General features: G+C 31.5%; 1 protein-coding gene across 1 annotated transcript; it reads left to right on the top strand.

Annotated features, from left to right (window-relative positions):
• Positions 1–4,335: 4,335 nt before the first annotated feature.
• Positions 4,336–6,136, top strand: HELRODRAFT_144788 (hypothetical protein; the record flags this gene model as incomplete). The annotated part of the gene is made up of 3 exons (XM_009025603.1): positions 4,336–4,511; positions 4,884–5,045; positions 6,061–6,136. Coding segments are annotated over 3 exons (414 nt in total), but the record flags the coding sequence as incomplete, so codon positions are not given.
• Positions 6,137–12,944: the final 6,808 nt, after the last annotated feature.

The raw sequence follows: 12,944 nt of genomic DNA, 5'->3' as shown, positions 1-12,944 counted from the left end.
GAAAAAGTTTCGCGATTAAAGCCAGGTATATGCTGTACTTAAAATTTTATTGTTAATTTTTATTATATAATTTATTCAAAAATAGTAATAATAATTTTTATCATTGTCCTATCCATCAAACAACATCGTCATTTTCATCATTGTCCTAATTAACATCATCATTTTCATCATCACCACAACTATCATTCTTATTTTCATAATTATCCGTATCATCATCATCATCATCACCGTCATCTTCAACGTCACCATCATCATCATCAACATCATCATCATCACCATCATCATCAACATCATCATCATCATCACCATCATCATCAACATCATCACCGCCATCATCATCATCACCATCATCATCAACATCATCATCATCATCATCACCATCATCATCACCATCATCATCATCACCATCATCATCACCATCATCATCATCACCGCCATCATCATCATCATCACCATCATCATCAACATCATCATCATCATCATCACCACCATCGTTCTTGCTCACGTCACCGCCGTTAATTTTATTATCGTGTTCTTCACATTAACGTCCTGGTGCAAACGGACGAAAAATATCATCATCATCCTCACCATCATCATCTTCTTCCTCTTCGTTTTCTTCTTCCTCTTCTCGTCATCCTCATCTTTTTCGTCTTCTTCATCGTCCTCATTATCATCATCTTATTCTTTGTCTTCTTCATCATCCTCATCATCATCATTTTCTTCTTCTTCGTCTTCGTCATCTTTATTACCATCATCTTCTTTTACCTCTTCTTCTCATCATCATCTTCTTCATCGTCATCATCAACAACAACAGCTTTATCATCGTCATCAGTTTTCATCTTTATGATCATCATCGTTATCTTAGCGCAGCATTGTTGTCATCATCACATCGTTGATGATGATGATGATGATGATGATGATGATGATGATGATGATGATGATGATGATGATGATAATGATGATGATGATGATGATGATATTAACAACAACAACAACAACAACAACAACAATTATAATAATAATATTGTAAAAGCAAAAAGCTAAAAAATACATATGAAAAGGTGCTGTGAATATAGAAATTGGAAAAAAATTCCCATATCAAACTTGACGGCTAAATTGAATATCTGTAATTTGTAAAATTGTTGTAATTACAGTATTATTATTAATATTATTATTATCATAAATAGTAATGCTAGTAGTAGTAGTGGTAGTAGTAGTAGTAGCAGTAGTAGTAGTAGTAGTAGTAGTAGTGGTGGTGGTGGTAGTGGTGTGGCAAAACTAATATCCGCAGTAGTAATAGTTACAAAAGACGCCATCATCATTTGCAGTTGAAGTAGTAGCAGCAGTAGTGGTAGATGTAGTAACTTCAATGAGAATTAGCAGTAATCGTAGAGCGTTAAAAATGAATGATTCTTCTGAATTTTGTACGAAGAAGGCAAACGACGAAAATGGCCAATGAAATTAACATCGTGTAAATGCATGTGTGCGTGCGTTTGTATATATTTGTATATATACAAATGTGTGTGTGAAATATGTGTTTGCATATATGACATAATATTTGACATAAATGTTCTTACGCAAATAGAATTTGACATGCTGGGGCAGTAGTGAGTTAGCGAGCTTGTTCATTGCATTGTGTCCACCGTATGTATCGATATGTTCGTTTTGTATTGTATTGCGTTCTTTTAACACGTATCGTTGTATCGTGTATCGGTATGTGTATCGGAAAGTGTCGATATGTTTGGACATCATATTGTATCGATATATGTACCGATATGTAATGTGCCGATATTTACGTATGTATATGACGCATAATGTATCGATATATCGTACCGATATATATGTATCGCACTGTACCGATATATGTATCGCACTGTACCGATATATGTATCGCACTGTACCGATATGTGTATCGCACTGTACCGATACGTTTATCGTATTGTACCGATCTGGCGGCCGCCTGCCAATCATCAATCTTTCATCTGACGTGCATAGATGTTTGAACTTCTGATAAATGAAATTACGTTACGTCACACGTCCACATCACATCCACTGGAGCGAAAACGTTTGACGGACGAAATATTTGTGTATATTTTTCATATTTATTTTGCTTTTTGATTGTTTATTTTGTTGTTTTTTCTCCATTTATTGTTTCAAATTTGTTTCTGGAGTTTCGTTGGACGTTGTTTATTAAATTTTTCTACCTAACTGTTGAAATCTCAGCTGCTTAATTTGCAAATTTTAAGGAAACACTTGAAAAAATTCCAACGATGTTTTTGAGATGAAATTATTTGAAATTATCTTCATATTTTTAGTAGTTTAATAATTAAAGCTTTGGAAAATTGAAATTCTTAGAAAACAAAATTTTTCTAAAAAGTTTTTTCCGCAAAATAACGAAAAATTCACGTAATTAGTTTCTTATGATAATTTAATGAAATAAAGGGAGAAATATTTTTTTCAAATTATCGAGCATCCCTAAAATGTTTGTTTATAAACATAAAAAACTAAAAGTGCAAGATTAAAAAATTCTGCATTGTTTTTTTTCGCTATAGATATCAGATCTGTAATTAATTGGTCCTTTGATAAATTAAGAAAAAATAAGAAAAGTTGATTTATTCAAACTAAATAATTTTGCATCACAAAAGAATTGTGTTAATGCGAAATGATTGCGGTAAAGTTTAAGTTTAAGAACTAGATTGAAATCATATCAGAGCCCAATTTAATTAAATTTTTTAACTAAATTTACTTTTTTTACTATATGAAATACAGATAAGTTTGCAATGTAGCTGCAATTATTAAAAATTGGCATTAATTTAAAAAATTGAAATTAAATTACTAATAAATAGTTTAACAATTAATAGTAAAATATTTAAATAAAATAAAATGTCCCAACAAAACTTTCCTGAGAATGAAAACCGAATTAGGAAAGATGAGAATAATGACGACGAGGAGGAAGACGACGAGGAAGATAGGGATGATGCAAAATTATTGAAGGACAAAATACAAAATTTCGCTGGACCTCCGAAGTCATCGTGGGTTGGAGGACTGAGGCAGCGGGCTAAATCATGTATGGGGTGATGATGATGATGTGGTGATGATGATGATGAATGAGTAAATTATTATGACCTATTATCACCTATAATTCATATTTTTGATTGTGACACGATGTGATGATGATCATTCATGACATGAGAATGATATGATGAAGATAATGAGGATGATAATGACGTTATAATTTTTTTTTTATTATTATGACCTATTATCACCTATAATTCATATTTTTGATTGTGACACGATGTGATGATGATCATTCATGACATGAGAATGATATGATGAAGATAATGAGGATGATAATGACGTTATAATTTTTTAATGAGATGATTACTAAAGTATATCTATTAATGTAACTGATTATGATGATGATGATGATGGTAATGATGATGATGATATAGTATGATGATCATTTTATTATCATTCTTAATTATTTTCTTATATAACTTTTCATATTTTAAACAAATAAAATAGTTATTAAAATATTAACTAATTTAGGTTTGGAACAAATAACATTATTTATATGTATGTATACACAACATAATAATGTTAACAAATTACTAACATACTAATTTTTTTTACACTATAAAATTTACATCTAACAAAATTTTTATTGTTTCTAGTATCTGATTTAATTGGATTAATTGGTTTGAATTTGTTAATTAATTTCATTAATAACGACTTTATTATCTCATTAAGGTTTGGTTGGGTTATGTTTTGGTTTGTTTGAGGTTTTTTTTTTGAAAGTTTTGTTAACCTAATTTTACTTTTAATTAATTTTTTAGTTTTCAAAAACTGTTCAGTTTGGCATGATTTTATTTTCAGTTGAAAAATGACTGCAAAAAGTTTGTGATTGGTTTTTTTATTAATTTCCAAAAACGGGTTTTAATTTGCCGTTGTTTCCATTTTTGATGGATTCTTTTGTTCACTTGATTCAAAATTGCGTTCCAAAAACTAATTTCTGTCCTAACAAAAGACAAAAATTTTTAATTTTAATTTTTGAAAACCTAAAAGATCTTCCTTAGAAATCTTACTAAGTTCTCACTAATCATTTACCAAAAAAAATACAAATTCAAAACAAGTTTTAAAATGTTTTCGAAATATTTTTTAAAATTTAATTAAAGTTGCAAAAAATATATAGAAACTAAATGCCAAATTTTTTTTAATTTTTTTCAAAAAAAAATCTTTGCCACCAAAAAAACCCAAAAAGACCGTGAGAAATTTCTGTCAAACAAATTCGCCATAACCTCAAAATTTGTCGTCTGCTCAAAAGTTTTCACCGAGACGATACCGTCGCGGAATTGTGACGTTCTGATGACACTGCCAGACACGACGAACGATGACGTCATAATGTGGCTGGTGACGCGACTGCGGGCGCGTGTTCCTGAGCTGGTGCTGCACCTGAGGCACCACAACAAGATGAACGAGTTTGGCTTCTACCTGACAGCCACTAACGAGAAGTTGGTTGTTGAGTGGTGGCAATTGTAATGAGGCTGCTGCTGCTGATGGTGGTGATGTCTTTTATAAAATATTTCTTGTTCGTTTGCTTTTGTCTGCCTGTTAGCAGCTTATTTTTAGATCTACATTTGATTGTGATTTTATCACCATCATTATCATGATTATCGTCATCATCATTATCATGATTATCGTCATCATCATCATTATAATAGCCGTCATCATCGTCATTATTGTTCATCATCATCGTCGTTAGCCATCATTGTCATTAGCCACCTCAGCAATTTTGCGTAATTTTGATTAAGAATTTCACGCTAAAATAGTAATAATTTTTAAAAAATCCAAAAACTGAAATCAATTTCCTCCCGTGATGTTAGTTTATTGAAAGGAGCCGACGAACTTGCTATCAAGAAGCCCGTGAAGTCGGAGTTCGGCGGCGGATTCAAGGAGTTTGTATACGATGACAGAGAATTTTTCGAAGGAGCTCTCGATAACGTTCGCTGCTTCCTAAACAGTGAAGAGAGGCAGAGTATAATCAGGTACCTTTATGGGTTCTTTTTTCATCCATTTGTGTTATGTATTGGTGTTAATTTTCGTTATGTTTTTTTTTATTTTTTTTTAAACAAGTTTATTTCATGAAAACACATGAAAAAGGATTCCAAAAGAAACCAAAATTCCAAATAACAAGGAACCCCACAAAAAATAATAAAACACATTAATGTTGTCAAACGTCATTATCAATTTTTAAAAACTAATTAGTATTGTTACAAAATTTTAGAATTAAAAAACATATGCATAAAATTAAACCTGTTGCAACGAGAAAGAAAAAAATTTATCTCGAAAAGAAAGAAATTAAAATAAAATGAATTAAATAAATTAGAATTACCTTAAATATAAAACCAAAATATAAAACCAAAACATAATATCATATATCATATCAATTGTCATATTTGACTAGTTAGGAACACTTTGTTTAGCTAAATTAGCGACATTCATGTTAAGAATACGTTAATGATGGTATCGTGTATTTAGTGCCCGATCTTGAGCTGCTATAAGAAGACTTTGTGTTTCACCTTTGAGTCCAGAGCCGTATAGCCATCCAAATGTCTGTTTCTTGTTGTCTACCTAGTTATTGTGTGTTTCGTTGTAGAACTGACCGTTACTATTATTATTATTATTATTATTATCATCATCATCATTATTATCATTACTATGATGATTATGATTTTATTTTAATCATGACTTTTTCTCTATTAATTAATTAATTATTGATTTTACGCATTTGATGAAAAATAAAAGATCTGTTCGCGTTATTATTATTATTATTACTGTGACAGGAACAAGCTATGATGCTAATTAAATATAATTCACCGTTTTGCACTTAACTTCACAATGAGCAAAATGGTCTTAACCTTTAATATTATTTTATACCATTTTTAAAAATTTTATCATTGCGCATTATTTAATTAACATTAACTTATATATGTATATATATTTATCATTGTCTGTTTTTTTATGGTGAAAAATAAAAAGATGTTCCCATTATCGTTACAGACACCTGCTGATGAACCTGAGGGCGCAGGAGGGCGACGAAGTGGAGGGCATCAAATTTCTTGAAGGCCAAGCCCTAGGTGTGTTTATTATTATTATTATTCATATTAATATTATTATTATTAGTTGTGATCATAATTTTTACATTATTAGGGAACAGAGAGAGAGAGAGAGAGAGGGAGAGAGAATTAATGATGCAATGAGGGTTGAATGTTTGATGAGTTAAATTTGTGAATTAATGGAAAAATAAGGAATAAATAAATGAACAAATGAAGGAATGAAAGATTGAATGAAAGAATCAACGATCAATGATGAGTAAACGCATGAATGAATGAATGAATGAATGAATGAATGAACGAATGAATGGATGAATGAATGAATGAATGAATGAATGAATGAATGAATGAATGAATGAATGGACGAACGAATGATGCAGTTATTTACATCTGTTGATAGATTAATTACCTAAAAGTGAATTAATTACATACGCGAAAGACATCATTTATCAATATAAAGAAGACGAAAATAAAAACGGATAAACACCAAAAAAAACAGCAAAATATACAAAAAAATATACAAAAAAATAATACAACCTAAATTTAAAAAAAAATGTTTCAAGACAAAAACGGATCGAAAAAAAAAATTTATTTATTCCTCTAAAACAAATTGGAAACAGTTTTTTTATCTATGCTAGAGAAATGGAATTAACCGTGGTGTTTTATGCGATTAATTTTACGATGTTTATTATCTATGTTTTTTTGTTTTTTTTATCTATTCCTTTGTTGTCTATGTTATAATTGCTGTTGATGTTATTAGTGTTGCTATTGTCGTTGATGCATTTCTACGTTCACTGTTTGGTCTTTGTTTTTGGTGTTTATGTCTATCGGCTGTCTGTAGTTACATAGATTTATTTATATGTTGTTGTTAGTGATGTTGCTGTTGTAGTTGTTGTCGTTGTTGATGTTGTTGTTGATGTTATTGTTGATGTTGTTGTCGTCGTTGTTGTTGCTGTTGTTGTTGATGTTGTTGTTGATGTTATTGTTGATGTTGTTGTTGTCGTTGTTGTTGATTTTGTTGTTGATGTTATTGTTTATGTTGTAGTCGTTGTTGTTGTTGCTGTTGTTGATGTTGTTGTTGTTGATGTTTTTGTTGCAAGTCAAAGAAACAAATTGAATGAGAATAAACGTAATAACAGAAAGTGCTTGATCATATGGGGTGATGTATTAGGATGTATTAGGTGTGCGTCTGCCAATTTGGCACTAGTCACTCTTTTTTATTTTTCTGTCTTTGTGTTCTTTTGCCATTTTTATTTTGTGTCTTTGTTGTTTTATGTTTTTGCAATTTTTTTGTTTGCGTTGTTGTTGTTATTATTACTAAAATGTTGATCACGATAATGATGATGATTGTGGTAATGATGAGGATGATGATAACGATGATGATGGCAACAAAAACTGCAAACACCTGCAATGTGTTTGTGAAAATTTTTTGCAATGTATGGCTGTGTGTTACGTAAATATATATATATGTGTGTATGTGTATGTATATATATGTATTTATGTGTTTGTATGTATATGTGTATTTGTTTGTGCGTGTGTGTGTGGGTGTGTGTGTGTGTATCTATTTTTTGTGTGAGTTCTTTTTTTGTATGTATTCATGAGCTGATGCCTTTGGGATTAAGTTTTACACTTAATTATCTCATCGTCAAGTTCTATTTCAGCATTTATTACCCTATAGCTTATAGTGCAATTTATCGTACTCTCTCTTCTCAACCTTCCTTCCGTCCATCGTTCATTCATTCGTTTATTCATTCATCCATCTAGTTATCCATCTGTCTATTTATCTTACTATCCATATCCCGTTTTTTGTCTATTTATTTTTTATCTATCATTTCATCCATTCATTTTTCACAGACTCACACCAAACACACACACACACACACACACTCATACACGTGCACAAACATACACACACATGCTTACACACATACATAAACACACACACACACAGAGAAATACACACAGACACAAACAGGTTCACACTGATATTTCAGAAACAATAACACACCCATCAATTTACTTTTTTTTCTAAAAATTAAACCTTTTTTAAATAAGAACATTAAGAAAATTTTATATAACTCAACTATTTTTCCCTACCTTTATTATTGTAATTTAGTTTGGGGGAATGCAAATAAAACAGAACTAAATAATTTATATTTAATACAAAAAAGATACGTCAAATCATTGTTCTCAAATGATTATTTCAACGGTTCCATAAATAAAAATATATTTTTTGATAACCAAATTATGGCTGTTTATGAAGTAAATAAATATAAAACATGTTTATTAATTTTTAGAATTATTCATGAAAATAATAAACTAAATAAACACATAAATTTAATTGAATACAATAGAATTTCAAACACCCGATCTAATGATAAACTTTTAATTAAAACAAATTTAATATTGAATAAAATTAGTGCTCGTCAGTTTTTCTATTATGCGCCGTTAGTTTGGAATGGACTGCCATTTTATTTGAGGGCTTTGACAAATTATAATGATTTCAAAATTCAATTAAAGACCTATTTCATATGTTTGTCATAATGTTTTATAATTTTTTTCATATAGTTACTTTTGTTTTATACATTTTCTTGATTGGGTTTTGTGCTTAGATGTGTGCGCATGGGTGTTGTGTTTGAATGTTTGTCTATGAGATATACAATTGGAAATTACTATTATATTATTAACAGCCAAATAATGTTTGGTCATAACTATTTCCGTTATTACTTTTTTATGTGTGATCGATTGAATATGTGACTTTAAATGTATGGAATTGGATGTTTTTGGGGTTGGCTGAAAAAAAAACACTCGTGGTTATGCTGGACCCTTTTTTTCAAAATTATTTTTTAATGTTTGAAAAATAAACGGATAAAAAATAAAAAAAAAATTCATTTTGTTTCAATAGTCTGTCTATGTTATTATATTGAATTTTTCAAGGAAAACTATGTGCGTATGCGTGCGTGTGTGTGAGTGAGTGTTTGTGTGTGCGTGTGTGTGTGAGTGTGTGCGTGCGAGCGTTTATGTATATGTATATGATGTATGAAAACGCATTTTTTTACCTTGCATGTAAAGGTACATGTTTTGACAGATTAATTAATTTGTTTTTGTACTCGTCTTATTGTTGTTTTTTGTTTGTTGTTGTTTGTTGTTGTTGTTGTTATTTTGTTGCCTAATTAATTTTATTGCTTGTCAGTTATTTTTTTTCATATATACTTGATGATAAGGATTATGTTCACTATGTTGATGATGATAATGACAGGAATTAAGTTTATATAAGTTATGCGTGTTTGTGTGCGTGTATGTGTGTGTTTATTTGTATATGTGTGTGTAGGTATATATTGATAATACATTTGATACATTTAAAAGACACGAGAGTTATCGAAAACCTCTATTGGGAACAAAGAGCAGCGATGAAAGTTGGCAACAAGATGACTAGTTTTGTCGAAATAAGGAAAAGTGTTTGGCAAGGCTCTGTACTTTCTCCAGACCGGTACAATCTCTAAAGTGAGATCATCATGAGAAAGATAAAAGATCTACCTAGAATATCCGTTAGTGGCGTGAATATTAACAATGTAATATATGCTGATGTTGTTACAGCTCTTGTACCAGATTCAATTCTTTTAGCAAAATTCAATGGAAGAACTGCAAACGATTGATTTATAAACTGGTTTTTGAAAGTGAAAGGGAAGACTTCAAATTTACCATCAACAAAACAGGGTGCATGGTTACCAGAAAAAGCAAAACCGCCCCGATCTGCTCTATAATCATTGATAGTAAACAGGTGAATCAAGTCAACAGCTTCAATTATCTCGGAAATCTGATTTCCCCATCTTGCAAATGTGATATGTATATCAAAAGAAGGATAGCTATGGCGAAAGATGCATATTCTAAAATGAAAAACATCCTCACCAACAGCAAAATCAGAATATCAACAAAATTAAAACTGGTAGGGTGTTACATTTTTTCTGTGCTAATTTACGGCTCTAAGTCTAAAACAATTTTTAAAGAAATGGAAAAAAAAGATTAACGCTGCTGAGATGTGGTTTTAGAGAAGAATTATGAAAATTAGTTGGACCTCTCATACTTCGAATTAGGATGTATTAAAACGGTCCGATTTTTAAAAGAGAAAATTACTACAGATAATCCGACGGGGGCAGTCAAAGTTTGTTGGTCACATCATGCGGAAGGAAATTATGGAAAATCTAACAACTACTGGAAAAGAGATCGCGGTCAACAATGAATAACATTCGTGAAGTCCTTGTGCCACTTGTTGAATATCACCAACACATTCCAACTCTTACAAAATGTTAAAGATCGGGTTTTGTAAAGGTCGATGGTCGCCAATGTCCTGAAAGGATGAAGCCCGAGAAGGAAGAAGATCATTTGATATCATGGATTTAGAATCAAATTCTAGTTCGCACTGAGTCACTGTTTTTTTTTGCTTTTGTAAAATTTTTGCAATTTTTTTAAACTTTATATATTACGTTTTAGTATTTCTGTTTGATTTTTTTTTCGTTTATTTATTCTTATTTTTCTTTGTTTATTTTTGTTTCAATTATCAGCATTCAATGCGCAAGCAATTGTGCACTATCTCTTTTTCTACCTACTTTTCTACAGGCAGTCTTTCTTTCCGTCTTTCTCTCTCTCTCTCTCTCTCTCTCTCTCTCTCTCTCCTTTCACACACACACACACATACGCAAACACACGCACACATCAAACACAAATACACACGCGCGCACACGCACGCACGCACAAACACACACAGACATATACTGACACAGAATTTTTTTGTTTGCTCTTCCTCACTTATCAACTTATAACCATCAGTAATAGTCATATTAATTGTAATACCATCTTAACTTTAGTATATTTTGATTGTTTTTTGTTTTGTTTTTGCTTCTTTTGTCAATATTATTATTATTATTATTATTAGTAGTAGTAGTAGTCGTTGTAGCAGTATTAGTAGCGGCTGCCACAGCTTCATTAGTAGTAGCTGTGACGTTTATAAATTTGGATATTCGCTTTTCAAGTAGTTGTGCTGATGGAAATTGCATTAGCGAGTAGTTTACAGTACTATCAATAGAATTTTTATTAGTAGTAATGTTAGTAGCAGCAGTAGTAGCAGTAGCAGTATATATGTAATTTTGTTATTTATAGTTTCTCCTTATTTGTTGATAACGGTGTCTCCTTTGTTTACATAATAACATTTTTTTTTGCAATACTCTTTCTATTATAATTATTATTATTATTATTATTATTATTATTAGTAGTAGTAGTAGTAGTAGTAGTAGCAGCAGCAGTAGTAGTGGCAGAAGCAATACAACACAATAATAATAATAATAAAACAAATAAAAAATTAATTTATGCACCGAAAATAAGGGATAAAGATTTCAAAGAAGGAAATTCACGGTAAAAAAAAAATAAAAAAATAACATTATTGCAATACTACTACTACCACTACTACTACTACCGTTAATATTATTTCTATAATTATTTAAACTACTACTATTTAAAATTGTAGTTGCTTTTATTGTTGTTGTTGTTGTTTGTATTTTTTTTATAGTTATTGTTGTTCCTGTTATTCTTTGTTTCTGTTACTCATAGTAAGATGAAAACATGTATTGGGGAGATTGTTTTCTGAGACAATATATCAACAAGCTATCATCATCAGTTAGACGTTATCATTGTTGTCAATATCATCATCTTCTTCATCATCATCTTCATCATCATTATTATTATTGTTGTTGTTGATGATGTTTTTAACATTATTTTTTTTCTATCTTTGCCGACTGATGATTTTTTTGTTGATGTTCTTACGCTACCAAAATTATTATAATTATTGCTGCTGTCATTTTCGTTTCGTCTAATCCTTCATTCCGCACATACATATAATAATTCATTTTGTTCGTTTGTTCATGCATGCATATCTTCATTCATTCATTCTTTTATTCGCTCATTCATCGTGCTCACTCAGCTACGTTCTATCCATCAATCAATCTATCGATCTATCAGCTGCGAACGTACCGCCAATTCAATACAATACATTATAATACGATGAAAAAATACAATTCACTAAAATACATACAACCGATACAATACAATACCAAGCAATACAATACAATACCAAACAATACAATACAACAATTTGATACAATACAATACTTCACTAAAATATTTTTTCGTTTAAACCATCATCACCAACGTCATCACCACCAGTGCCCATCCTGCTATCTCGAAACGTCATCTCACAAGTCCTCCCCCTTCACTGCCACGATGACCTGACCTATTTAAGAAATAACTGGGTCAGAGCTTTCTTCCACAAGCAGCCACTTGGTTGGTTGGTTGACTGGTTGGTTGTGGTTGGTTGGTTGGTTGGTTGGTTGGTTGGCTGGTTGGTTGGTTGGCTGGATGGTTGGTTGGTTGTGGTTGGTTGGTTGATTGGCTGGTTGGTTGGCTGGATGGTTGGTTGGTTGTGGTTGGTTGGTTGATTGGCTGGTTGGTTGGTTGGTTGTGGTTGGTTGGGTGGGTGGTTGGTTGGTTGGTTGGCTGGTTGGTTGGTTTGTTGGTTGGTTGATTGGCTGGTTGGTTGGCTGGATGGTTGGTTGGTTGTGGTTGGTTGGTTGTGGTTGGTTGGTTGATTGGCTGGTTGGTTGGTTGGTTGTGGTTGGTTGGGTGGGTGGTTGGTTGGTTGGTTGGTTGTGGTTGGTTGGTTGGTTGGTTGGTTGACTGGTTGGTTGTGGTTGGTTGGTTGGTTGGATGGCTGGTTGGTTGGTTGGTTGTGGTTGGTTGGTTGATTGGCTGGTTGGTTGGTTGGTTGGTTGGTTGTGGTTG

Source organism: Helobdella robusta (assembly GCF_000326865.2).
Source record: "Helobdella robusta unplaced genomic scaffold HELROscaffold_42, whole genome shotgun sequence".
NCBI lineage: Eukaryota > Metazoa > Annelida > Clitellata > Rhynchobdellida > Glossiphoniidae > Helobdella > Helobdella robusta.
This window is presented reverse-complemented; position numbering and strand designations above follow the sequence as displayed.